Below are 26,911 nucleotides of genomic sequence, written 5' to 3'. Positions count from 1 at the left end.
TAGTGGGTCGTAAGGTAGTTCTATTTCTGATTTTTTGAGGAACCTCTATACTGTTTTCCATAGTGGCTGTATCGATTTACAGTCCAGCAAACAATGAATGAGGGTCCCCTTTTCTCTACATCCTCACCAACACTTATTGTTTGTTGATTTATTGATGATAACCTTCCTGACAGGTATGAGGTAGTATCTCATTGTGGCTTTGATTTGTATTTCCCTGGTGATTAGTGATATTGAGCATCTTTTCATGTGTCGGTTGGCCATCTGTATGTCCTCTTTGGAAAGATGTCCATTCAGGTCCTCTGCACATTTTATATTGATTTTTTGGTTTTTTGATGTTGAGCTATATGAGTTCTTTATATAGTTTGGATATTCATCCCTTATCAGATGTATTGTTTGTAAATATCTTCTTCCATTTGGTAGGGTTTTTTTTGTTTTGTTTTGTTGATGGTTTCGTTTGTGGTGCAAAAGCTTTTCAGATTGATGAAGTCCTATTTGTTTATTTTAGCTTTTGCTTACTTTGTCCTAGGAGACACATCCAAAAAAATATTGTTATGACCAATTTTTAGTAGAATTAAAACAAAAACAAAACAAAACAAACAAACAAACAAAAAACAACAACCAAAATAAATGAACAAACAAAACAGAAACAAACTCAGATACAGAGAAATAATTGATGGTTGCCAAATGGGATGGAGTTTGGGAATCAATGAAAAAGTTGAGAGATTAAGAAATACAAATTGCCAATTATAAAAATAGTCATGGGGATATAAAGTACAGTATAGTGAATATAGTCAATAATATTGTAATAACCTTTATAGTGTCAGATAGGTACTAGACATATTATCAGGCTGATCACTTAGTAAGGTATATGACTAAACACTATGTTGTACACCTAAAAGTAATATAATATTGTATGTCAACTGTAATTTAAAAAATACATTTTAAAAAGTCTTAGCTATTAAAAAAATGGTAATTTTTTTATATAGATTTCACCACAATAAAAATAAAAGTTGATTTTTAAAAGTTGACATTAATCTAAACAGATTGTTTAAGTTTTTAATTATAATCCCCAGGGAAACTACTAAGAAAATAACTTTAAGAATGTATGGAAAGTAATAAGATAATTAAAGTGGTTTATTAGAAATTATCTGTTTAATATAAAATAAAGCAACTAAATAGATATAATATATGGAGAGAACAAATAGCATAATAGCAGATATAAATCATAGGTTCTTAATAATTACATTAAATGTAAATGAATAAAACACTTCAGGGATTGGCAGGATATTTAAAACAAACAATAAACCACGTTCCAACTCTATGCTATCTACAAGAGATACATCTTATAGTCAAAGACAAATAGGTTATATGTAAAATATTGGAAAAGACATACCAAGCAAACAGTAACTAAAAGAAAGCTGGAGTATCCATACTAATATTAGACAAAAGAGATTTTAACAAAAAGTATTGCTATAGCTAAAAAGGGACATTTCATAATGATGTCAATTCATCATGAAGGTATAAAAATTATGAACTTATCTTCATTTAACAACTAAAACCTACAATACATAAAGCAAAAATTAGCAGAATTGGAGGGAGAGATAGACAATACAACAACAATAGTTGAAAACTGCAATACTTTTCTTTCAGCAATAGATAGAAAATCTAGGCAGCAGATTAACAAGGAGAAACTAGACTTGAACAAAACTATCAACTGACTAGATTTACAGCTATCTATAAAATACTCCATCAGAAACAGGAGACTGTGCATTCATTTTGAGTGCACATGGAATCTTCTCCAGGCCAGATCATATAGTAAGCCATAAAACAAGCTTAAAAACACTTGAAATTATTGAATTCTTTAAAAAGTACATTCTTCCATTACAATGGAATCATACTGGAAATTTATCATAGAAGTAAAATCGGGAAAATCACAAGTATCTGGAAATTAAACATTACAATTTTAAATAATCAATAGGTAAAAGAAGAAATCACAAAACACATTAGAAAATACTTTGAAATGAATGAAAATGAAAATGCAATAGCAAAATTTATGAACTGCAGCAAAAGAAGTGCTTGAAAGAAAATTGACATCTGTAATAACTATTAAAAAGAATGAAGATCTCAAATTAAAAACATAACATTCTACCTTAAGAAATGAGACATAAGGCAATATATAGATGACATATTATAGAAATACACACTTGAAACCTATATAATTTTAGTAACCTTTTATATAAAGGTTAATACTAACCTTTATTTATATCATCCCAATAAATTTAATAAAGATTAAAAGAAAAAAAATGAGATAGAAAAAGTACTAAAAACCAAAGCAAATAGTAGGAAGGAAATAATGAGGATTAGAGTGTAAATAAATAAAATATAAGAAAACAATAAAAAGGTCAATAAAACTGAAAGTTTGTCCTTTTAAAAGATTAGAGATAATGACAAAACTTTACCTAAATTAGCAAGGAGGAAAGAAGATCCAGATCACAAAAATCAGAAGTGAAAGAGGGATATCACTACAGACACTACGGAAATTTAAACAAACAAACAACAAAAAAAAAGAAAACGAGTGTAAAGGAATACAGAGATACTATAAAACAATGTATGCCAACAAATTAAATAACATAGAAGAAATGGGAAAAAAAACTGTAAAAAGACTGAAGAATAGGAGAAATAGAAATATCTGAATACACCCATTATACGTGAAAAACTGAATTAGTAATAAAGAAACTTCCCACAGGAAAAACCAAGATGTCTTCAAAATTGACTTCTACCAAATATTTGGAGAAGAAGTAGCACAAAACCTCACAAATTCTTTCAAAAAAATAGAAGAGGAGGGAATACTCCCCATCTCATTCCATGAGATCAGAATTACACTGATATTAAAACCACACAAAGACATCATAAGAAAACTATAGACTAATATATTTATAAACATAGGTGTTAAAATACTCAACAATCTACTACTAAACCAAATTTAATATATAAAAATAATTATATATGGTGACCGAATATAATATAGCTCAGCAAAGCAACATGGGTTTGACATGAAAATCATCAATGTAATACAACATACTAATAGAATAAAAGACAAGAACACATGATCATCTCAATAGATGCAGTAAAAACATTTTACAAAACATAGCACCCTTTCAAGATGAAAAAATTAAGCAACTCAATTTGACAGTGGACATCTAAAACACCCCACAGCTAAAATGATACTTTATGGTGAGAGACGGAATATTTGACTGTTAAAATCAGGAACAAGACAAGGGTGTCTGCTCTAATAATTTCTGTTCAATATTGAATAGAACTAGATTCTCCAGATTAACCAGTCTAGAAATAATATTAATAATAATAAAATAAAAGTTTGTAAAGTAAAAAGTAAACCATCTCTTTTTGTTGATTACGTGATCTTGTATAGAGAAAATCATAAAGAATCCACACGCAAAAATACATTAGAGCTAATAAACAAGTTCAGCAAGTTTTGAGGATAAAAGTTTTGAGGATAAAAAATCAATTTCTTTTCTATATACCACCAAAGAATGATTGTAAAATGAAATTAACAATTTTATTTAAAACAGCACCACAAAAAATAAAATACTTAGGAATAAATTTAATAAAAGAAGTACATGATTTTTTACTTTTACAACTGCAAAATATTGTTAATAATTAAAAAGGACTAAACAAATGAAAATATAGTCCATGTTCATGGATTAGAAGACTTAATGTTGTTTACTGAAAAATTCCCCAAATTGATCTATGGATTCAGAATAATACCTACCAAAATCCCAGCTGTTTTTCATTTTATTTTATTTTATTTTTTGCACAAATTGGCAACCTGATACTAAATTTAGTATGGAATAGAAAACAGCCAAAGAATACAAGGAATGCAAGGAATACAAGAATACAAGGAATAGAAAAGAGCCAAAATATCTTGAAAAAGTACAAAGTTGGAAGACTCACTGCTTAAATGATAAATCTAATTATATAGCTAAAGGAATCAAGATAATCTGGTATTTGAATGCAGATGGTCATACTGGTCAATGAAATAGAATTCTGAGTCTGAAAATAAACCCTTATATTTATGATTAAATGGTTTTTGACAAGGGTGCCAATACAATTCAATCAGGAAAATCATAGTCTTATCAACAAATGGTGCTGAGATAATGGTATATGCATAAGTAAAAGAATAGAGTTGGACTTCACCCTACACCATATATAAAATTTAACTTGAAATGGACTTTACATCCAAATATAAGAGCTAATACTATACAATTTTTAGAAGAAATCACATTTATTATGTGATCTTGGTCACATATCATTATGACCTTTGTTTAGGCAATGGTTTCATAAACATGAGACCAAAACCACAAGCAAAAAAATTTTAAAAAGTAGATCAATTTTTTTTGGGTGCTCTCGAAATAAAAACTTTTGTGTTTCAAAGTATACCATGAAGAAAGTGAAAAGGCATTCCACAGAATGGGAGAACTGCAAATCACATATCGGGTAAAGGACTAGTATCCCAAATACAAAAAGAACTCTTGTGATTCAACAATAAAAAGAAATAACCTATTAAATATGGGCAAAGATTTGAATAAATATTTCTTCAAAAAAATATATATAAATGGCCAATAAGCACATTAAAAATTAGTTATTAGGGAAATGCACATCAAAACCATATTAGTTATTAGGGAAATGCAAACCAAAACCACGAGATACCTCATCAAAATAGAATGGCTAAAATAAAAGAAAAAAAGACAGATAATCACAAAAGTTGGTGAGGATATAGAGAAATTAGAATTCTCATACATTGCTGGTAGGAATAGAAAATAATGATGTGGCTACTTTGAAAAACAGTTGGCAGTTTCTCAAAATCTTAAACAAATAATTACCATGTGACAATTTGTTCCTTAGGTATATACCCAAGAGAATTGAAAACATGTTCACACAAAAACTTAAATGTGGATGTTTGTAGCAGCCTTATACATAGTAGCCAAAAGTGGAAATAATCCAAGTGTCCATCAATTTATGAGTGGATAAACTAATTGTGATATATGCATACTATTTTTCAGTTTTAAAAAGAAATAAAGTATTTATACATGCTTCAATATGGATGAATCCTGAAAACATTGTTAAGTGAAAAAAACCTTACACAGAAGACCACACATTGTAACAGTCTGTTTACATGAAATATAGAGAATAGTCAACTTTATAGTGCCCCAGACAGATTTGTGGTTGACCGGGGTCATAGAATGGGCCAGTGGAGAGTGACTGCTAATGGGTTTGCAGTTTTATGTTGGAGTGATGTATATGTTCTGGAATTAGATAGTGATGGTGTGATAATTGCACAGCTCTGTAAATACAATAAAAACCACTTAATTGTATCCCTTTAAAGGGTACACTTACGGCATATAAATTAGATCTCAATAAATCTGTTTTTTAAAAAGAAAAGTAAGAAAATGATGGGTTTTTAAAAATTAAAAACAAACAAACAAACATTAAAGATAGAGGGAAATTTCTTTTAGAAAATTCCGCTGAAATTTTAGGGAAAAAAAAAAGGATAAGCACACAATTCAACATGATGCATATATAATGCGACCTAGCCAAAAGTTGTTTGTAATTATAGATTTTAAAGTCCATAAGAGTTCCGAAGCATAAGAGGGCCTATTCTTTGAAAAACATTTGTTGGATCCCAGGAAAGAGGGGGAAAATATTTCTAGGAACAAAAGCAACAACAACAACAAAATTGCTAATTGACTTTGTGATGGAATAATGTTGAGAGACAACAGATCTGGGAACTGACAAGGGACAGGAAACATGGTTTGTGGGGGTTGGGAGAGTAGACCAGGGAGAGCAGTTGTAGTCCATAGGGCTCTCTGTAGCATCTGAAAGTAGAGCTACTTACTGTGAGAATGAAGTCAAGGGCTGGGACAAAGAAAGTAGTTATGATCATAAAACTTAGCATGTGCCTCTAAACTCCAACAGAGCAGTGCCAAGGTCAAATAAAAATTGTCAAGAAGTCCGAGGTAAACAGAAAGAAGTCACTGGTCTTCTAACACAATCCTCCTCAAATGGCACTGTGTGTAAGGAACAAGAAAAAAGTCTCTGTTCCTGCCAGACAGAGAAATGTAAGGAGGTTATTGTTTCATATGAGACAGCACCTCTCAGTATCAGTTGCCCTCTATTATAATAAAGTGCTTAATGAGTTAAAGAATAGAGGAAAGACAAAGAACTGTCCTGGACATCTGTTAAGTCCTAACAAAAAGCCATCATTCAAACTCTTATACCCTTCCAGCTACCAACTTAACAATATTAAGGTCTTCTAATCCATGAACCTTTATTTAGGTCTCTCCATTTATTTACGTCTTTTTTATTATCTCAGCAATTTTCTTAACTTTCTGGATACGTATTTTGTCCACATTTTGTTAAATGTGTCCCCAAGAATACATGCTCTTTCTGTTGAAACTTGTGTTATTTAATTTTCCAATAGTTTATTGCTGGGGTAGAACCAGTTTTTATTTACTGAGTTTGTGTCCTGCCGATTGCTCAATTCATGTATTAGTTCTGGTGTCATTTTTATAGATTCCTTATGATTGTATTTGTAAGCAATAACATCTTCTCAATCTCTCTGCCTTTTATCTGTTTTTCTGGTGTCGTTGTACTGGTGAGGATCTCCAGCACAATGTTGAGTAGAAGTGATGACAGATGACTTCATTGTCTTATTTCCAATCTTAGAGGAAAGTGTTAATCTTTTACCACTAGGGAGGATGATGACTAAAGGTTTTTCATCAATAATTTTATCAGGTGGAGAAAGTTTCCTTCTATTACTGGTTTGCTAGTTTACTGAGAGTTTTATGTTGAAAAAAGTATCAAATTTTTCAAATTCATTTCCTTAATCTTTTGAAATGATCATATTTTTTCTTTTATTCTGTTAATATGATAAATTACATTGATTGTTTTTTGAGTATTAAACTACCATTGCATTGCTGTAATAACTCTTATTGATGTATTGAGTGAAATCTATTTTTTGTATGTTTCTTGATTCGATCACATATTTTAAAGGAGCTTTTCATCTATAGTCATGAGAGATATTTTGTCAGTGGGTTCTTTTCCTTGTTGTCATATTTTTGATTATTAGGACAATCAAATAAAGCCATAGTTAGTTGGAAGTATTATCATTTCTTTGAATTTCAGAAAGAGTAAGAATAAGATTGGTATTGTTTATTCTCTACTCTTTGATTGAATTCATCAGTGAATTTATCTGGACCCAAAGTTTCTTTGTAGAAAGGTGTATAACAACATGTAATGTTAGTGTTTGTAATTTTTAATTTTCAAAGTATTTATCCATTTACGTTTGCAAACTTATTGTAATTCATAATTTATTTTTATTCCCTTTTAATGTCTGCAATATGTTTGTCTTTACCTAAAACTTCATCCTGGTCATAAATACTTCTTAAGATAGCAGATTTCAAGGTCCATCACTTATATGATATTTTCAATTCATAGCTATAATCATACATCTTCCAGGATGTATTTTCATGTCAAAGATGATTTTAAAGTTTATTTATAATGGTGGAATAAAAGTGGTGTGTGTGTGTGTGTGTGTGTGTGTGTGTGTTTTCCGTATACTGACATGGCACGGAAAAAGCCCTGCCCATGTGGACAGTTTCCCAGGCTGGATCTTTCAAAGCTCTTTTATATTATTATTAATGCTTTCATATAACTACACATATGTTTAAATTTTACTGACATTTATATCACATTGTGTTTATAATGTGAAGGTTATAAATGGAAACCTTGCATCATGATGGGAAAAGATGAGCTTTATGGTCAGACAGAACTGAGTGCTAATTCTAGCTGATCAATTATTAAAGATACACACTTGGATATTTCATTTTATTCTTCTCAATGCCTGCTTGGTTATCTATGATATGACATTTATAATACTCTACTTTCAGGAATGCGTTAGATTTTTCAAGATTATGCGTAGTTCCCGGTGCTCAGTTAGAATCACGGATTTCTATTAATATTATGCTGACTTTCTCTAGACAGAGACAACGTATCAATGAAGTACTTGCATGTATCCTCAACACAAGTGCAGAATTAATCATCTTCTCTCCTTATTTAGATCATCATCTAAAAGGGGAGGTGATCACGGTTTTTTTGTTTATTTGTTTGTTTTTTCTGATTGCAGGGACCCTAGCCATATTCCCTGTGGCAGTTTCTCTTTATGGGAACTCTGTGTCTGATGGTTGTAGAAGTCATCGGATGCAGGGTATTGATTCTTTCCTTCAGGGGAGCACTCAATAATACAATTGCTAAAGTCTAATGATCTCTCAGAAATCATTTAGAAAACAGTTCAAGGTTATTTAGCAGACACTTATAGGGTTACCTATGCTGAAGTACTTCTGGAACTTTCTAACATCTATTGCAGTTTCTCCTCAATTATTTTAAAGACTATTTAAAAAGAGACTTACAGAGGAGGAAGATTCTCAGCTCCTATCACCTGCCAATCACGGTTAAGAACACTGGCTGGAGCTACCACTGTATGAAAATGTCGGCCTACATGGCAGGACATATAGAGAAAGAAGATAAATCATTTTCCATTTTTTAAGGCCATTATTTAAGGCCAGGTTTCATTAACTTCATTTGTTCTTTTTTGAGAGAGAATAGATATGGTGAAAAGGAGCATTACATTAAATCATCTGTGTAAATATCAAAGTAAAATTCTGCTCTCAGAGATCATCTAACAGACCTCAATCTTTTGATGTATAAAGCAAGATAATCCATCGAACATCCATTCTGAGAGACCACAGGGACACAGTGGTCTGTCCCAGTTTGCAGCCCAGACATAAAAGCAACAGCTGAATGATCTTAATAGAACCAAGATGGCCATATGTACAAGCTTACTGGCACATTTTCTTTTTTAAAAAAATTACACGTGCTGAATTTTATTGTTTTGTTCACTAAACGCTATCAGTCTCCATGAGCTTATAAAAAAGAAAATATTTTTGGAGGGACTCCTTGCTGTTATCAAATAACTTGAAAAGAAAAATTGTATAACTGTCTTTACAAATTCCAGGTATTTGAAATGTTCATGTAAGACCACAGGGATTCTCAGTGTGTTTGTGTGCATGTTAAAGTGACACACCATAAAATTGGTTTCAAGCTATTTCGTAACAATACATAGTAAGCAACAGAGAATATTTTATTTTTTATTCCCTTCACGAAAAGGTTTACATTGGCCAACTCAGAGAAGCAGAAAACCTAATAAAAAGCGATAGTTAAGTCCTATCCGGCCATCCAGCAGCAGGGGGCAGTATTGATACACGAAAAATCCTTCAGGTTCCCTTTGCAATTAACCTGTTAGGTTTTCCTTCTCTTTCAATTTTGGTATCTGAGCCCAAACAGAATTTCTAAAAAGATAATATGGTTGCCATCCCTTTATTGTTCTTCTTCTCCAGTTTTCATTTCTCTCTCTCTCTCTCTCTCTCTCTCTCTCTCTCTCTCTCTCTCTCTCTCTCTCTCTCTCTTTTTTTCTAATTAAGAGATTTTTATTTGTTTTGTTTTTTTTTTTAGAGCAGTTTTAGATTCACAGCAAAATTTAACTGGAAGGTACAGAGAATGCCTACGTACTTCCCAGCTGACATCATGCACAGCTTCTCAATTATGACATCCTTCACAAAAGTGGTTACGACTGATGAACCTATACTGGCCCAGCATAATTACCCAAAGTCTATAGTTTAGTTTACAGTTCACTCTTAATGTTGTACATTCTGTGGCTTTGGACAATGTATCCAAATACGTGGCATAATATATAATGACATGAATCCATCATGATGATATCATACAGAGTATTTTCACTACCCTAAAAGTCCTCTGTACTTTGCCTATTTCATTCCTCCCCATTTCAGCCCCTGACAGTCACTGATCTTTTTATTGTTCAGTTTTACCTTTTCCAGGATTAACATAGTCAGAATCATATATGTAGTCCTTTCAGTTAGGCTTGTATCAGTTAGTTAAATGTAAATTTAAGTTTTCTCTATTTTTTTCCATGGACTGATAGCTCATTTCTTTATAGCATGGAATATTCCATTGTCTCTACAACTTCTCTTTTTATAAAGAGATATCTATTCCATTTGCAGCTCTCTAATTTAGACCTTGACAAAATTGTAATGTTTCAACGTGTTTTTTTTTTTTTCCCCATCCAATCACCTATTTGGCACTCACATGTATTACTCAAGCACACTCTGTTCAGTAAACGTTCTGGGGAAATAGGCCCTCAATCCTCTCAGACCACAGGAGTCTGGGCGCTCTCCTTTCTGTGTCTTATAATCACTTCTCCAAAGTGGAACTTTGCTCATTCAGGTAACAATAAAGGGTCTCCACTCCTTTCAGATCCCTGGAACATCATCTGTAGTTCAGAGAAAATGGAAGCCCCTGCAGCCTGTTTCACAGCCTCGAGGGCCAGGACAGCAGACCAAGTCCAGGATTAGCGCTGTGGCTGCTGAAATAAAGCAGATCCGAGCCAGAAGGAAAACAGCCCGGATGCTGATGGTTGTGCTTCTGGTGTTTGCAATTTGCTATCTACCAATTAGCATCCTCAATGTGCTAAAGAGGTAAAGTTCACTTATTATTTGAAAATGTAGTGACCTATTATTTCTTGGTTCTTAATGAAGAGCTTTGTTTTTTAAGCCTGAGAAAAATCTAAACCCTGTCTAGATAGCTTGTCAGGCTAGATAACTCTGTTGTTGTTACCAGCAGGTAAGGCAAACAGCCTCGTAGAGTGCTCAGATTGTAAATTCTCTTGTCCATGCAAATTCTCTTTTGAATGACAAACATAAAACAGATGGTCCCCTGACCTCTTCAAGCTAATTACTAAGCCTTAGATGCAGGAAAAAGTTCTAATGCAAAAAAAAAAAAAAAAAAAAAAAAAAAGAAAGAAAGAAAGAAAAAAAAATCTCATTTACAGTTTACAGTTTGGAGTTTTCTTTTGATCAAAACAAATGGGTTTTCCCAAACTTTGTTTTCAAAGACATAGGGAATTGTGACAGAATTCTCTCTAAAGGATAAAAAAAAAAAAAAGATAAGAATGTTTTGTTAGTATTCTAATTATACTTAAAAAATGTGTTTGAGAGCACAGGCACATAAAAATGACACTGTGACACATACCGTGTTTTGAACGCTTAAACAGAAAGAAAGAAAATCCATTTCCTAAAGTCACTGAATCAAACTCTGGATGAATATTAATAAAAATCAGCACAAAATTTTTCAGTCAGAGAAAGTATGTTACTTGTTACACTGTAGACACACAGTTAAGTTCAAAAAATTGACCAACACAACACAGCCAATGCCGGGCAATGGTACATTTGAACTTTACGGCAAACCACTTTATGGAGAATTATCATAAATGTTGCACATAGACTAGTCCCAAGGTAATAATAATTCTGTTTATGATAGACTTAGAACTAAAACTAGGATTGCTGCTCTCACTTTTCGCTGATTTAGAGTCAATATCATGTTCCTCACAGCTGGGATCTTTGGAGAGAGCTTTGAAGGGAGTCACGCATATGAAAGGTGGTATAATCAGCTGTAAAGAGTCCTCTTGTCTTTGGCCCTTGTTTTTGATTGCTTCATGCCTTCTTAAAAGGAGAAAAAATGGAAAATGCACTTTCGTTTAATAATATTATTTACTACAGACACGGGTCTCAAAGACTTTTGGCAGCTTGGGTCCTTGAAACATAAACTAGCTCACAGGAAAATGAGCTACATTGCTTTCCATATCTTTTCGTAATACCCCTTATTTTTCTTGACCACAGAAATCCTATACAAATGTATTGTGGTCTTTTGCTAGATGTTATTTTCTGCCCTTAAGAACTTAGTAAATATACTGTGATACTGGATGAGTTTTCTCCTCTCTCTTTTTTCTTCTTTTTTTTTCTTCTTTTTTTTCCCTTTTTTGTACTTTTAGTTTAATCTGTCTAAATTCAATGAAAATTAAGTTTACTGCTCTCTGGGTTGCTCCTTTGGATTTCCAGCATGTCAGCCCTTGTACCTTTTGTTTAGCTATTTCCAAACACCTACTTGTCCATAACATTTCACTTATTCTTCTGCCTTAAACACCTTTCTCTCCAAGGAAAAAAAATTGCTTTCTAAGGAGAAAATTCATGTTTAATTTAAAATATTTTCAATTTTTTGAGCATCCTGCTCTTTTTTCACAAAATACAAATTTTTTTAAATAACCTCAAAAATTATTTTTCTCTTTGCCACACACATTTACTGCAAATGTGTATCTCTTTGTTTACCCTTGCATATACTTGTTTTCTTTCTCATATAAATTTCTAAATTCATTTTCTTGAAATCAATTAATTTATTTTTTGCCTATCAAAACCAACTTTTTTAAAGCAGTTCTGATTTGTCTAGGATTTCAAAGATGTATTGTGGTAGAGAGTCATAACATATTACTAATTCCATTTGTCCTTGTTGTTTCACACCATATTGTAGTTTTTGTAGAATTCCAGTCGTCCATAAAGCACCACTTTATTCTGGAAATGCATATCTATCATGGTCACAAATCACACAATCAATGGTGGTGGAATCTCTGACAGGAAATGCATTATAATCCTCAGCCTATAAATTGATGGAGTAGTTAGTTGTAAGTTACCTGCTATTGGCTTGTGAATAGAATTACATAGACAGGATATTCTAAATACAGACAAATCTTAAAAATGATCGTTAAGGGTATCATAATGAAAGATTTTTCAGAGTTAAAAATAATAAAAATAAACTCATACATTTATAAAATTACCAGAATTTTGCCTACTGAAAACTAACTCTCCTCTGGGTATAAAGAAATCCCAGAGGTAAATCTCAGCATGGGAAGATTGGAGCTGAAGAAATTTAATACTTTGATCAATGCACAAATAAAAGTAGGAAGAAGTACCTAGAGACCGCAATTTAGGAGTGCTTTGTAAATTCTAATGGAAGAGTAACAAACACTGCTCAATTGCATTTACAGACAAAATGAAAGAAATATTAATAGCTACATAGTCAACTTCTGTATTCTTGCCCAAAAGAAATACTATTGCATCTGCTGTTTATAGGAAAGACAGAGACCGTCTTCTCTGACCTGATGAGACTTTTGATTTATTAATTGTGCCTTAGAGGTTCTGTTTAGGAGCTGAAGTTATTCTAAACTCACTGTAGTGACATAAAGCTACCAACATCAATGTCTGCCACAGAGGAAAAAGGGAGTCAGGCAGCTTCTATCAAGGGCTTTGTTCACCCTTGAATTGAATTATTTAAAAGGTATTCTCCAGAATCACACTAGTTATCCTGTTATTGTTTCTTTTCTTACAGAGTATTTGGGATGTTTACCCACACGGAAGACAGAGAGACTGTATATGCCTGGTTTACATTTTCACACTGGCTTGTCTATGCCAATAGTGCTGCGAACCCTATTATTTATAATTTTCTCAGTGGTGAGTTTTCAACTGTTTTTTCTATAGAAAATCACAATTCTAACTAAGGATGGACGAATGGCCTAAAGGTTTTGAATACTCTTGTACTGTGTGAAGAGCTTAGACGCCATACAATGAGAAAAACATTTATCTGATCTGATTTGTCTTCAGGTTTTTCCCTTATGAACAGGAATACATGTAACCTGAGTCATCAGAGAAAGTTATCTAAGGGATTTTTTCCCCCTAAAATTTGGAAGAAATGTTGAAATAGGAAGGAAGTGAAAATTGTGTGAACTGAATAACACAGAATCTTGCTTGTCATACATTAAACTTAAATTGTAAAAATGTTAGATAATTTTATCTGAAACTAAAACAGCCTTGCTATATTATTTCCTTGGCCAACATTCGTAGCTTAATTGAGATTGAACTGGAACTTTTGCACTTTTAGATACTTTTGTAAATTTACATATTTTTTTTTTTGTGGGTAACATCTCTTGGGTTTTTCTCAAGATCTCTCACTGACCACAAAAAATGATATTACTCCTAAATAACACCTCAACTAAATGACACACACATCTGTAACTTACTTCATCTATCTCTGTTTATGGCATCGATACAATTATAAAAAATTATTTAACTAATTATTGTTTTATTTAGAAACATTTTGCCTGATTGACTTTTAAAAATGTGTTTTAATTAGCTACATCTTTGCATTGTTTTCTTCTCTAACTCGTTGGCTATTTCTTTTTCATTTCTACCTCCAAATATATTATAATTATATATGGAGGAGTGATTTATTTTATTGCATACTTAATAAAGTATGGGCATTTTCCAACTTCATATTTGGCTTTCTGGTTTATAAAAATGAAAAAGACAGCCAACTAGTCAATTAGATTTTTAAAAAATAACTCTTTATTCAAACCTTGCATACACCCTATATGTATGAATGTTTTATTTCACTTGTCAGACAATCAGGTTGTATATATGTGAGGTTTATTTTGTATTCAGTTGCCCCTTTTCATGCATTTCCATGCCATACCCAATTCCAGTCTCCAAAATAAAGACTACAATAGGTCTGAGACAATGGATAGGACCAGGTGCAGTGTTTGAAGGGAGAAGGGACCACGTGGAGCTGTGGCTTGTTAAGCAGCTGGGAAGCAATTGCCAAGGGGTTAAGGGTAACTAAAGCCCTGAGCCTTGCACCAAGCAGGTAAAACCTACTAGGAGGTAGTAGGGAGAAGTGTTTGAAGCAGAAGCCGGAAGCCATAGAACCAAGTCCAAGTGCTATTATGTAGTTAAGACTGAGGCAGGAAAGGAGGCTGATAATCACTGGGGACTTGTTATGTCCCTGCTATTGTGTTGGCCCTTAACCTTCATCTTCTTATTTAATCATTCAGTAACCCAGTTTGGTAATTGAGGCTTGGAAAAAAGAAATTATTCCCAACACTACCATTTACCCTTAAAAATGTAATTGTTTCATTTTCATACTTCTCTAATTTCATGTCAGTTATCTAAAAACAAGGAATAACTTCAAAAGTTTTTTATTTTCCCATTTCATTTGTTGTTCTGTCTATGCAAATTATAAAAATTTAGAGATTTTCTAGGTATTTGAAGATGTTTTTCTAGATATTTTCAATTGATTGTTTCAGTAGAACAGTTTCTTCAGAGTAAAATGCAGGGGTAATTTCAATATAGTTTTGGCTACGTATAAGTTTTATCATTCTTGAAATTATTAAATATTTCTGGGCTTTCTTCTATTGATGATCACTTTTATTATGGTTAACTAGTTAAAAATACCCATATTCACAAATATATGAGTTTTGACTCTAAAGGAATGAAACAAACTCCAAATATCACACATGAAAAGCAGTCTCATTATTTTATAAAAATACCTCATTGTTTCAAGAGTCTACCAAGCTTCCAGTAACTCAATTTCCTTTTCCTATTTTCCCCATCTTTGCAAAATGTTACACCTCGTTGTTAGTTTGGCTCAAGGGAGCAACTCAGTTGTACCCTATTCATGATTTGTTAAAACATTTACCACAATTCTTTTTCCTTTCATTCTCCCTGGTTTGCCAGGAAAATTTCGAGAGGAATTTAAAGCTGCATTTTCTTGCTGTTGCCTTGGAGTTCACCATCGCCAGGAGGATCGGTTCACCAGGGGGCGAACAAGCACAGAGAGCCGGAAGTCGCTGACCACCCAGATCAGCAACTTTGATAACATATCAAAACTCTCAGAGCAAGTTGTGCTCACCAGTATAAGCACACTCCCAGCAGCCAATGGAGCGGGGACGCTTCAAAACTGGTAGAATATTTATTCATATGAAAAGGATACCTGAGTAAAACTATTATTTAAAAAAAAAAAAATCTCTGTGCACAGAAATTTTATTATCCTAATGATCTAAAGCTAAAATTACTTTGTGGACCCATTTTTTTAAAAAAAGAAAAATCTATTGCTCTTTGGAAATAAAAATGTCAGTTTAAAAAAAAATTCTCAATTTTTGATTTAAATATGTTAGACATTTAACCTTCAACTGAATTTATTTCAGGCTATTTCACTTTTAGCTTCATGTGTTATGATTTGTGTCAATTAAATGTTTAAACATTTCCTTCTAATTGTTATTTCAACCTCAAAATTCAATTTTTTTGCAAAAAATTACCAAGTTATCCAGTGATTTTCTTTTGACTACTAAAAGAAATAGCAATCACTAACTGAATCAACAACAGGCATTTTAGTTTATAGTTAAAAAAAAGAAAATCACAAAAGACCATCATTATGATGTGACATCTGAAAGAATTTATATACAAAATAGCATATTATGTTACTCAAAAGCTACCTTTAAAATATATATAAAAATATACTATTAAATTTATTTTCCATTAATTTTATCATGCATCAACACAATTTTCTCAGGTTTGTAACTTTACTATTGCCAACATTTCTCATCTCAACATATGGCCAGTAAGACTCAGTTAAAATAAAACTTTTAGAGTAGCTATGAATACATAATGATTTCCATCTCTAAGACTTCAGCATTTAAAAAATGAGATAAAATTACTCTCTTATAGTCTTTAACCAATAAAAATGATGTAGTTGGCTGTGGGGAATTAAGTTAAGAATTCAATTTACAAAGAAAGGGGGTAGTGAACTAGTAAATCACAGTTGGGTCCTGTACTGCACAGGTTAATGCCATGGAGATTTGGTGGTAAACAATTGCATTTATTTAAATTTCATAAACATTTGTCAAACACCTATCAGAAAGCACCCACTGTATTAGGTGCTAGGAAATGAGTTGGGGGTGAATGTAAACGTGCCTTTAAAAGAGCTTTAGTCTACTGGAAGAGACAATTTGTAAGAGTCTCTTTGCTCAGGGCAGCAAAGCATTCTGGGAGACGGATTCCGACACGGACAGAGCAATAAAGAAACCAGCGATGCTCTTCCTTACCTGGACATTGGGACTGTCTTGTTTCTGTTTAGTCAGTGACACAACAGTTAGTGACACTGTTGATGTCAGCGAATTCCGCCTGGGCCTTGGGCTGAAAGCCAGGTGATTAGGAAAATGGAGAGGTTTGCTCTTAAGCTACACACAAATGAATAGAAATGTAGTATAGTTTGTACAAATGTAAGCTCTGGGGTTCAAAGCACCAGATATTTCACATTTGTTCCTCTGCAATTTTTTTCTGATTCAAATAGTCATGTTAAAATTAAACTGAAAGTAAAACGTATGTTTACTTCCAGTGTTCATGAAAAATTGCTCTTCACATATGATAGTAGCAGGTGTTCTTATTTTATTGAAACAAAAGATATGGAGAACAATATTTAAGAAAGATTTTCGTAGAAGATAATTTTCATAGAAGATAATTTTCAGTCTTGTTCTTTTCTTGCTTTTACTCAACTTCATCACTTTCAGAAAGAAATCATACAGCCAAATTACCCACAAGTTGTTTTCGTACCTTATAATTGGGGATTACTTTGTGCTTTTACAGCTAAAAGCAACAACTACCCTGGAATATGAGGGTTTTTGAAATTATATAGCTGATTATCAGAACAATTATAAATGGAAACAAAGTCGTGTAACTCTTTTCTCTCCTCTTTGTGTATTTGAGGACTTTTTCTTATTTATGCTGTATGAAAAAAGAGTTGTAATTTTCAGATTGTGATGGAAACTAGCACTTTAAATACTTTGATGATAACTTCAGATAATATTGATAATATGCCTTAATAGCTAAGTAATATCTCAGAGTAAGAGTTAAATCCTTTAGACCCTAATATATCTAGTTCTTTATCATGTAAGGAGAGAGATTGAGAGAGGGAGAGCAAGAGAGAACAGGAGGGAAGAGGAAGGAAAGAAAGAAGGAAGGAAGGAAGGAAGGAAGGAAGGAAGGAAGGAAGGAAGGAAGGAAGGAAGGAAGGAAGGAAGGAGAGAGAGAACGAGAGGGAGGGAGGGAAGAGAGAGAGAGAGAGAGAGGGAGGGAGGGAGGGAGGGAGGGAGGGAGGGAGGGAGGGAGAGAGAGAGAGAGAGAGAGAGAGAGAGAAAGAGAAAGAAAGAAAGAAAGAAAGAAAGAAAGAAAGAAAGAAAGAAAGAAAGAAAGAAAGAAAGAAAGAAAGAAAGAAAGAAAGAAAGAAAGAAAGAAAGAAAGAAAGAAAGAAAAGAAAGAAAGAAAAGGAGAAAGGCTCAGAGGCAGAGTTTGTGATGTATGCTGAGGACAGACTCAGGAGTCAGAATTCCTTTGCTTTAAATTAGTGATTCTCAAAGTGTTCCTGAATCATCAGCATCAGCATCAGCATCACCGGAGAACAAAATAGATATGCAAATTTCCACCCTATCCCAGATCTGAATCGGAAATTTGGGGGGTGGTATCCAGGAATCTGTATGTTAATAAGCCCCACAGGTGATTCTGAGACCTTAAAATTTGAGAACCACTCCTCCAAATAATACAACCTGGCACCTGTTTATTAACCCATGTGAAATAAAGTATTTTACTGCATAGGTATCTACAACAGGGACCACTGTCATCACTACTGTCAATCTGGTTGGAGGTCTGAAAGAAGAGGCTGAGTATCAATGTTGAATATCATTCAACGTCATCTCACTCAGAGATTATGGTTTATAAAACAATGGTCCCTGAATTACATGGGCAGTGTGAAAGAAGACTGGTTTTAAAAAACCCTCGTGTGTTTTATGGCTACCTGGATGACTTGAGTTTCTAACCAAAAAAAAAAAAAAATCAAATTTCTAATTTTGTTTTATTTACACTCACTAAGGTTAAATTTTGCAGAGGCGGACAGTTTCTAAGTGCGTATTGACTGGAAGGAAAGACAAACACCAGTACTTACTAGATATTGTAGGAGTGGAATAAGAGACTGTGTACATTTCTCTCAACACTGTGATACAGGACTCCTAAGAGATTTAGGTTTAAATCTTTTTACCTTAATGGTTACCTTAATGGAACAAATGGTAAAGAAACATGTGTTCCCCAAAGCTGACAATCTTCTGGAACAAAGGGTCAACTACTTACCTCATTATGTGCTAATAACACAAATGAGAAGGCTTCTTATAAAAAGAAAGTATTGTGACTATTTTATGCTATACATAAAATATGTATCTCTCTTTTTTATATTTCAAAGATTTAATGAAAAATGCCATTAATGTTACTAAAATTTGTTATCAATAGGATGAGATAATAATGTTATCTAATATGAAATCCATTTGAATTTCATTATTTTTGAATTTCTACAAACTGATGAAAAGTTTGATAGTTGAATTTATTTATTCTTGGCAAAATATGACTTCAGGTTCTGAGGAAAATGACTTCTATAATCTCCAAGCCTTGGAGAATTTCTTGGATATTAAATAACAGTTACAAATCATTGATGAGTTAATTGCAAAGGGTTAGGCACACTGATATTGAATTTCACCCAGTGTACATTGTTTTTATGAAGATAGAGATAAATATACTTATAAAATATACACATAATACCTGAAACATAAACCTGAAATATCAGAATGATAAACCCTGAAGATGCTTGTGGACACAAGTTGTGAGGACGGCTGTTGTTTTAATATTAGTGTAATAATAGAATGTTTCACATTTGATATAAATCATAATAGTAATCAATTGCATTTCAAAAAAATCCGGATACTCATTAGAATTTAGAAAACTTCTCAATTCTAGTTAATTTTATAACAGATGACTTTTCTACTTCCTTCAAATTAAAAAAAAAAGTAAATTCCATTAGGTTGTATGCAGTTAATTTTCAAATGGCATGAAGCAAAACAATAGATTTTTTTTAGAGATAATATACAAACAGAAAACACTGTTACTGTAAGTCTATGCTATTACAGAAAATGAACTGCAAAGGCATGAGAAACACTGTTATCTCCCAAACTTGAAAGGGAATTGTTTTCTAAAGAACTACTGCAGTTTTAGAGGGCAAAAGCTTCCTCCCATTTGCCACATATTTCTATTACTTTAAATTTTCTTTATACGGTTTGGAGTTGGAGTGTCTTTAAGTTTTTCATGAAAAGTATTCCTATAATTTTTGTATCCCATGTGTGTAACATATTGTCACTTGTTTAGCAATTATCTTATACATTTAAAGTTATTTATGTGTTATTTACTGTGTCTCTGTGAAGACATTTTTTATGAAATCCAATGTGACAGAGTACCAACTACTGTGAAGGATACTCATTATGTAGTTTTTAAGTAAAAACCATATTGAGAATTTGATAATCACATTCACACTGTCCTCTCTATTGCATGAAAAATGTTGTTCTCCTTGATTCGATAAGTTGGATATTCACTCATAACTAATGTCAAATCTTTGCAGTTAAGGATTCAATTAAGCTCTCTGGTATAATACTTAACCAAAATATTTTTACCAATAAGTTTATATAACCAGGGATAATCAAGATATAAACGATTTTTAATGTTGTTTTAAGAGCAGTACTATAAGACAGTTACGATTAATACAGAAATATTTTATAAAAATTATGTAAAACCACATATGTACATAGAGCAGTAAATTTTGGAGCTTTTATCTGAGTCAAGAAATTTAATCTTGTTTTGACAAGATTTAATATTGTTTTGACAAAAGTAAATGATGACCATGTGATTTTGACTTATTATTAAACCATTAAGTATGGCATTTATATAATTATGCAAATTTTTTCTTGGTCCTTATATATAAAACTTTTAGGACTATTTTCAATTCAGTGGCACATTTTAAAATGTATATTTTCTGCTTTTCATTTACGTAGATGCTGATGAATGACGGAATCAACTACCAAGGATTTTAATTTAAAAATCCATTTTTATTCAGCACTACTTATTCAAATTTGCATAAAAAATGGAGCCGAAGTAACTAGGCAAGGCAAATACTCGATACCTTCTAGAGAACTGTGCTTTGAGGATGGGGTGGTTTCTAAATACAAAGTAAATCTCTCAGAGTAAAATCCCAAGAAAAATTAGCTATTTCAGTGATGAGGATGTTTTGCTTGGAGTAATCCATTATCACAACTAGGTACTTGGCCATGCCTCCTGCTGGGGTCAGCCCTGAAGAAAGGACACCCATCTTCACTTCATCTAGACCAGTTACCATGAATGGGAAGTAGGGCAATGGAGAAAAGTTTCTTAAAGCACCTCTCAGGCCTTGACCTGTTTTTTCACTGTTTTCTCATTCTCCAGCTGTAATCCTTACCCCTAGTCCTATCTTCAAGCTAAGCACGGGCTGACCCCCCTACACCACCTGCCTTGCCTTACAGAATTCCCTAATCCTCCTTCAGCCCAACACCAGCCAGTTGGTATGCCTCACTGCCTCAGGATCTTATCTCCAGTGGTGAACCAGTGGCAAGTGGCTACTTTGAGAACAAATGAAGGTGAGCTCAAGGAAAAAGGAGGAAACTTTCCATTTTTATATCCAAAAATTTTTACAATTTTACATCTAAAAGAAGTTGTTTAATTTCTTCCCAGATATCTGTTTATCAGTGGTCTTCTGAATCTGTGTCAGTTCCCTTTTCAAACTTCAGCTAAGCTTGCTGCCTCAACTTGGAAAGGATACCAATTTCGATATACTCTTTTTTTTCTCTTTAAATTAAAGTTTATTGATAAAGTTACATAGATTTCAGGTGTACAATTCTGTAATACATCTTTTATAGATCACATTGTGTGTTCACCACCCAGAGTCAGTTCTCTTTCCAACACCATATATTAGACCCCGTTTACCCTCTTCTAGAGCCCCACTTCCCCCTCCCCCCAAACCTTCTGATAACCCCTAAACTATTGTATATGTCTATAAGTTTTTGTTCTTTCAGTTGTTTGTCTTGTTCTTTTGTTGTTTTCGGTTTATATACCACATATCAGTGAAATCATATGGTTCTCTACTTTTCTCTCTGACTTATTTCACTTAGCATTATAATCTCAAGATCCAATCAATGTTGTCACTAATGGTCCTATTTCATCTTTTCTTACAGCTGAATAGTATCCATTGTGTATATATACCACAACTTCTTTATCCATTCATCTATTGAAGGACATTTTGGTTATTTCCATGTCTTGGCCACCGTAAACAAAGCTGCAATGAACATTGGAGCTTTGTGTCTTTATGGACAAATGTTTTCAGATTTTTTTGGTAGATACCCAGGAGAGGAATTGCTGAGTCATATGGTAATTCTATTCATAATTTTTTGAGGAACCTCCACACTGCCTTCCATGGCGGCTGCACCAATCTGCATTTCCACCAATGGTGTATGAGAGTTCTTTTTCTCCACAGCCTCTCCAACACTTGTTACTATTTGTCTTGATGATAGCCATTCTAAATGGGGTGAGGTGATATCGCATTGTGGTTTTTATTTGCATTTATTTGATGATTAGTGATGTTGATTATTTTTTCATATGTCTATTTGCCATTTGTATGTCCTCTTTAGAGAAATGTCTCTTCAGGTCCTCTGCCCATTTTTCAGTTGGATTGTTTGTTTTTTTGTTGACTTGTATGAGTTCCTTGTATATTTTGGATATTACCCCTTATCAGAGGTACTGTTTGCAAAAACTTCTCCCATTCAGTTGGTTGCCTTTTTATATTGTTGATGGTTTCTTTTGCTGTGCAGAAGCTTTTAAGTTTGATATAGTCCCATTTATTTATTTTAGCTTTTACTTCCCTTGCCTTCAGATACTCTTAGGCTAAGTCCCAAGCACGTCACTAGCGACATATACCTGAGGAGATACTGTTTGTGCCATTTTTGGAAAGAAAATGTCTATTCCACTCATAACTTTTCATAGGTCCAGCCTCTAGGCAATAACACAATTATAATACTCAATTAAAAAAATACAAACTGTTGTTTATTATGTAATTTCTAATTAATTTCACAATGTGTTGAGTTAAAATGATAATTCCCAAAGGGTGAATTGTATAAACATAATGTTTGTGGGACTGGGAAATCCTTAGCAGTACATGGCAACATGAATCTTAATTTATTGCAGATGTGATAACTAGAGCTTCTCCAGAAAGAAGTAATATTCCCTTTCATGGGGGCACAGATTTAAATGCTCTGCTTGTATGGTTCAGATAGACAAAGTGGAGAACTTGTTTATAAATATATGAATAGATATACACATATATATGAATATATGTATTTATTATATACATATATAATAACTATATATACCGAGGGTGCCAAAAAATGTATACAGATAACTTGTATTCACCTTTTGTTATTGCTATATATTTAGTATTACAAATTACAGTTTTTTCCTTTCTTAAAATGTGCATACATTTTTTGGCACCCTTTGTGTGTGTGTGTGTGTGTGTGTGTGTGTGTGTATGTGTGTTTATAAAATCAGTCAGTTATTTAGTTTGAGAATATCTCACAATGTATATTAATTTTATTTCCCAGACTTTTAAAGATTTCTTTTTTTCATCTAGTTTACTCCTCTCTTAAATTATAGCTTTTAGTTTGGTGACTAGTTTTCCTCAGGCTTTTATAAATATCTAGGTTCAATATTTCTGCTATTTCAGACAGCCTTTTCCCTAACACCATTCCATTCCTTCCTTCCTTCTTTTCTTTCTATTTATTTAGCTAGCTAGCTTTATACTCATATGGTTATATCAATTTGGGATGAAAACGAGAAATCTCTAAACTTCCCATCCCTTCCAAAAATTCATGTAAATAGTCAATAAGAAACTAAATATTTTTTACGCCACAGACTTTTTCTGTGTTGTTTACTGCTATATCACTGGTTTCTAGAATGGTGCCTGGAATATAAAAATCATTTAATAACTGTCTCTTGAATTAATGAATTGATAATAATCCCATGGCAGTTCTTTCCCCACTTTTCCCCACTTTCCCATCCTTTTGTCCCGTTTTCTCCCAATTTTTTCCATGTGCCCACTGGAACATCCTATTCACTGAGAACAAAATACCCAACAGCCTATATTCTCAGAGTTTACACCACTCACTCATACTTTCTTCTTCTTCTTCTTCTTCTTCTTCTTCTTCTTTTTTTGTTTTTACCAAAATTAAGCCACACATTGAAAACACCAATTCCCATTCTCCAACCACCGTCAAACTGAAAAACAGCACCAGCATTCTCCTCACCAATCCTAGGCCCTGCTGACCACTCTTTCATTCATAAGTAAAACCTGGCACCTTTGTGGGGCTTTACCATTATCCACCTCTCTCTGTCGCTAACATCGTCAGCCTGTTGATCTCTCTTACCTTCACTCACATATGTTAGCACCTCGCTTGAAGTCTCCAGCCCTGGGTTCACGTGGATGAAGCTCCCAGAATCCATCTTTACACTTCCTAAGTCTCCTTAATGTGAAAGACTTGTATTCACTCTTTCTTATCAAATCACTCTCATAGTTTTGCCTAGTGCAGCTCTTAGGTTGCTCTTTGTACGTTATCTCCTATGACAACAGATCCTCCTCTGAAATGACAAAAACTCTAATAGTCTATCTGAGGCAACAATCACTTATCCATCCTTTAATGTCACACGTATGTTCCTATTACAACTTTCTTTCTCAACTCCTAAAGAACTACTGGATTCTTGACCCTTTTATTTTATCCTAGTTCATCAGTCCCATCCTGGACTTACCTTGCTTTCCACCCAGAGACAAATAAGACAATCAGGTGGTATTACACTCATTACTAGACATTGTTTACTTTAAAAAAAAATATTATTCTTTGACCTGATGAAGATCCTGATAGTCCATATGCAACCAAGAAGCCGTCCTCCTACAGCAATGAAAACAAAAGCTTCGTGCAAGGCGTAAAGGCCTTATTGAGCTCGATTGCCAGGCCAGCAGAGCCAGCCATGCTGCTCTTCTTTGGGATTGCGCTCCAGAGACTCACATCTCCAGTTGGAAAGTCTGCTACGGCATTATTACAGCACTTCTTTACCCTAACTCTGTTATCATCAGCCCATATTATTTCTTCTCCTGCATCAGAAGCTGCTCTGAAAATAATTTCATTATTTACAAATTCTCTTTAAGACTATATAAATTTGCCTAATTTGATTTTGCAAATCCTCCACAACTCTTACTTCTTATTGTCCATTCTTGGCTTTTGGGGGCAGTGGTAGGTCATCTCATTTGTTTTTCTTGGCTAGCCATTAATAATTTCCTTATTTATCCATCTTCTAAAAGTAGTAAATTCTCCATTTCAAATGTGTCTGGCGCTGGCACTCTTTTACTTTATAAATTCAGTGGTTTTATTCCTGCTGTGTGAGCTGTTGTAATAAGAGAAGTTACCTTCCCATTCTCTGTCATCATGAAAGGGTAGCAGAGCTCCCTTCATTTGATTATGAAACTAATCATATTGCAGTTTTCCTCTCCAACAGGAGAATTCGCCACGTGTTCTGTCAAACGTTCTGGTTTTTAAGACTTGACTTAATTAATTAAAATATGTTTTATTAAAAAACTGTCCCTTTCTCTTTACTTCACAATGTAAGTATCCTCCCTTATGTCTGTATTCTACCAATTCTAGAAGCCCACTTTCTTCCTGTGAAAGTCCAGTCTAGGCCTTTAGGATCTATTAGTGTAAAGGATCATCTATAAAGCATATTTTTGTTCTGTTTTGTTTTACCAATAGAATCTGAATATTTAACTCTAAATGATTCTCGATGGTCTTTATATATCTATTGTTGAAAGGGGCCTTCTCTTACCTTCTTTACCCTAATTAGTGTCCTTATAATGACTTATTTTGTACATAACTGGAATGAAGGGAGATCATGGAGTTCAGAAGATTGAGAAAGACAAAATATTTATTTCAGTCTCTTAGCAGAAATCCAGTTCAAAATTTAACAGCATTCTGCGTCTTCTTTTGGGAGATTCTTTATGCTATCACACATCAACAACTCACATGCAGGTTGAAACCAGTCCTGAATGCAATTTGTTCAGGAAACCAAAACCACCTTCCTATGACTTTTTCAAAGAGTGCAGGTAAGCCCTGCTAGTGATGAACTACAGGCTGTGAAGTGCAATATTTTCTCAAGAGTCAGGATTTTTCAAGATGTTTCCTAACAAGATTTTCCAACAGGATGACACAATGCTGCACTCTCCTTTAAATATTTGAAAAAAAATGATTTAATACAATGTTTAAATCTGATAGATATAGAACACCTTCCCTTGTTACATAGCACAGAATGATAGTTAATATTTTATATACATATGACAAAACCACATCACTGCAAGGGGTATCCAAAACAGACCACTAGCTACTACCATCAAAAAGAGCTTAAAATTAAATATTTTAAATAAACATCATTATTTTGTATAAGTATGCCCCCAAGAAGGCCACGAAGAGTTGTACAATGTGATGTTTCTGACCTCAGATTTTAGCTGGGGTAAACCATGGTCACCCATACAGCAAGACACCTCATCCAATAATGTTTGTGTTTTATTTTTCAACCAGGTGATCTTTGAGGACATGTCAACACAGTGATGCTTAAAACTGGGCATTCTGTGAGTGATTTACTGGGACAATTTAAGATGGTTGCAGTGTTTGATTATACCTTATTTCCAAACTAAAATTATTATGGCCACACTTTCATGGCAGGGACTACTAACCCATCTCTTGTTTCAAATCCCTTGAGATTCTTGTTAAAAATGCAGATCCCCTGACACCATCCAATACCATTTTCAGTTGGTCTAGGGTAAAACTCAGAAATTCTAATTCAGCTGTTCTAGGCTGACATTTAACCACTGATTTATACCCTAGGACTAGGGGAATCAATAGCTCTACATCAACAGACTGGACTCCATCATATCTTGAGAATATTTGTAATCCATGGGTCTCTCTGCCCACTTCTGACTGGAATAAGTAGTATTTCATTTAAGCCGTTATCCTTGTTTGCCTTCTTATGTTCAAAAAAATGTCAAAATAATCCCAGTTACATCATATAGCTCTGTTCTGTCTGGTTAACATGAGCTTTTATTAAAATTC

General features: G+C 33.4%; 1 protein-coding gene across 2 annotated transcripts in view; it reads left to right on the top strand.

The window, feature by feature from the left end:
• HCRTR2 (hypocretin receptor 2) overlaps nucleotides 1–18,742 on the top strand; it is a 96,663-nt gene extending 77,921 nt beyond the window's left edge. Inside the window, exons 5-8 of one of the 2 annotated variants that reach the window (XM_081044953.1) lie at nucleotides 10,408–10,628; nucleotides 13,369–13,490; nucleotides 15,549–15,774; nucleotides 18,462–18,742. In XM_081044953.1, the coding sequence (XP_080901079.1) occupies nucleotides 10,408–10,628; nucleotides 13,369–13,490; nucleotides 15,549–15,774; nucleotides 18,462–18,516 (624 nt within the window). In that variant the 3' untranslated portion in view covers nucleotides 18,517–18,742. Of the gene's footprint in view, nucleotides 1–10,407; nucleotides 10,629–13,368; nucleotides 13,491–15,548; nucleotides 16,043–18,461 lie in introns of those variants that run through there. The other variant, XM_081044952.1, reaches the window with a different exon arrangement.
• Nucleotides 18,743–26,911: the final 8,169 nt, after the last annotated feature.

Source organism: Rhinolophus hipposideros (genome assembly GCF_964194185.1).
Source record: "Rhinolophus hipposideros genome assembly, chromosome: 3".
Taxonomy (NCBI): Eukaryota; Metazoa; Chordata; class Mammalia; order Chiroptera; family Rhinolophidae; genus Rhinolophus; species Rhinolophus hipposideros.
Note: the sequence above shows the minus strand (reverse complement) of the source record. Positions and strands in the feature narration are given on the sequence as shown.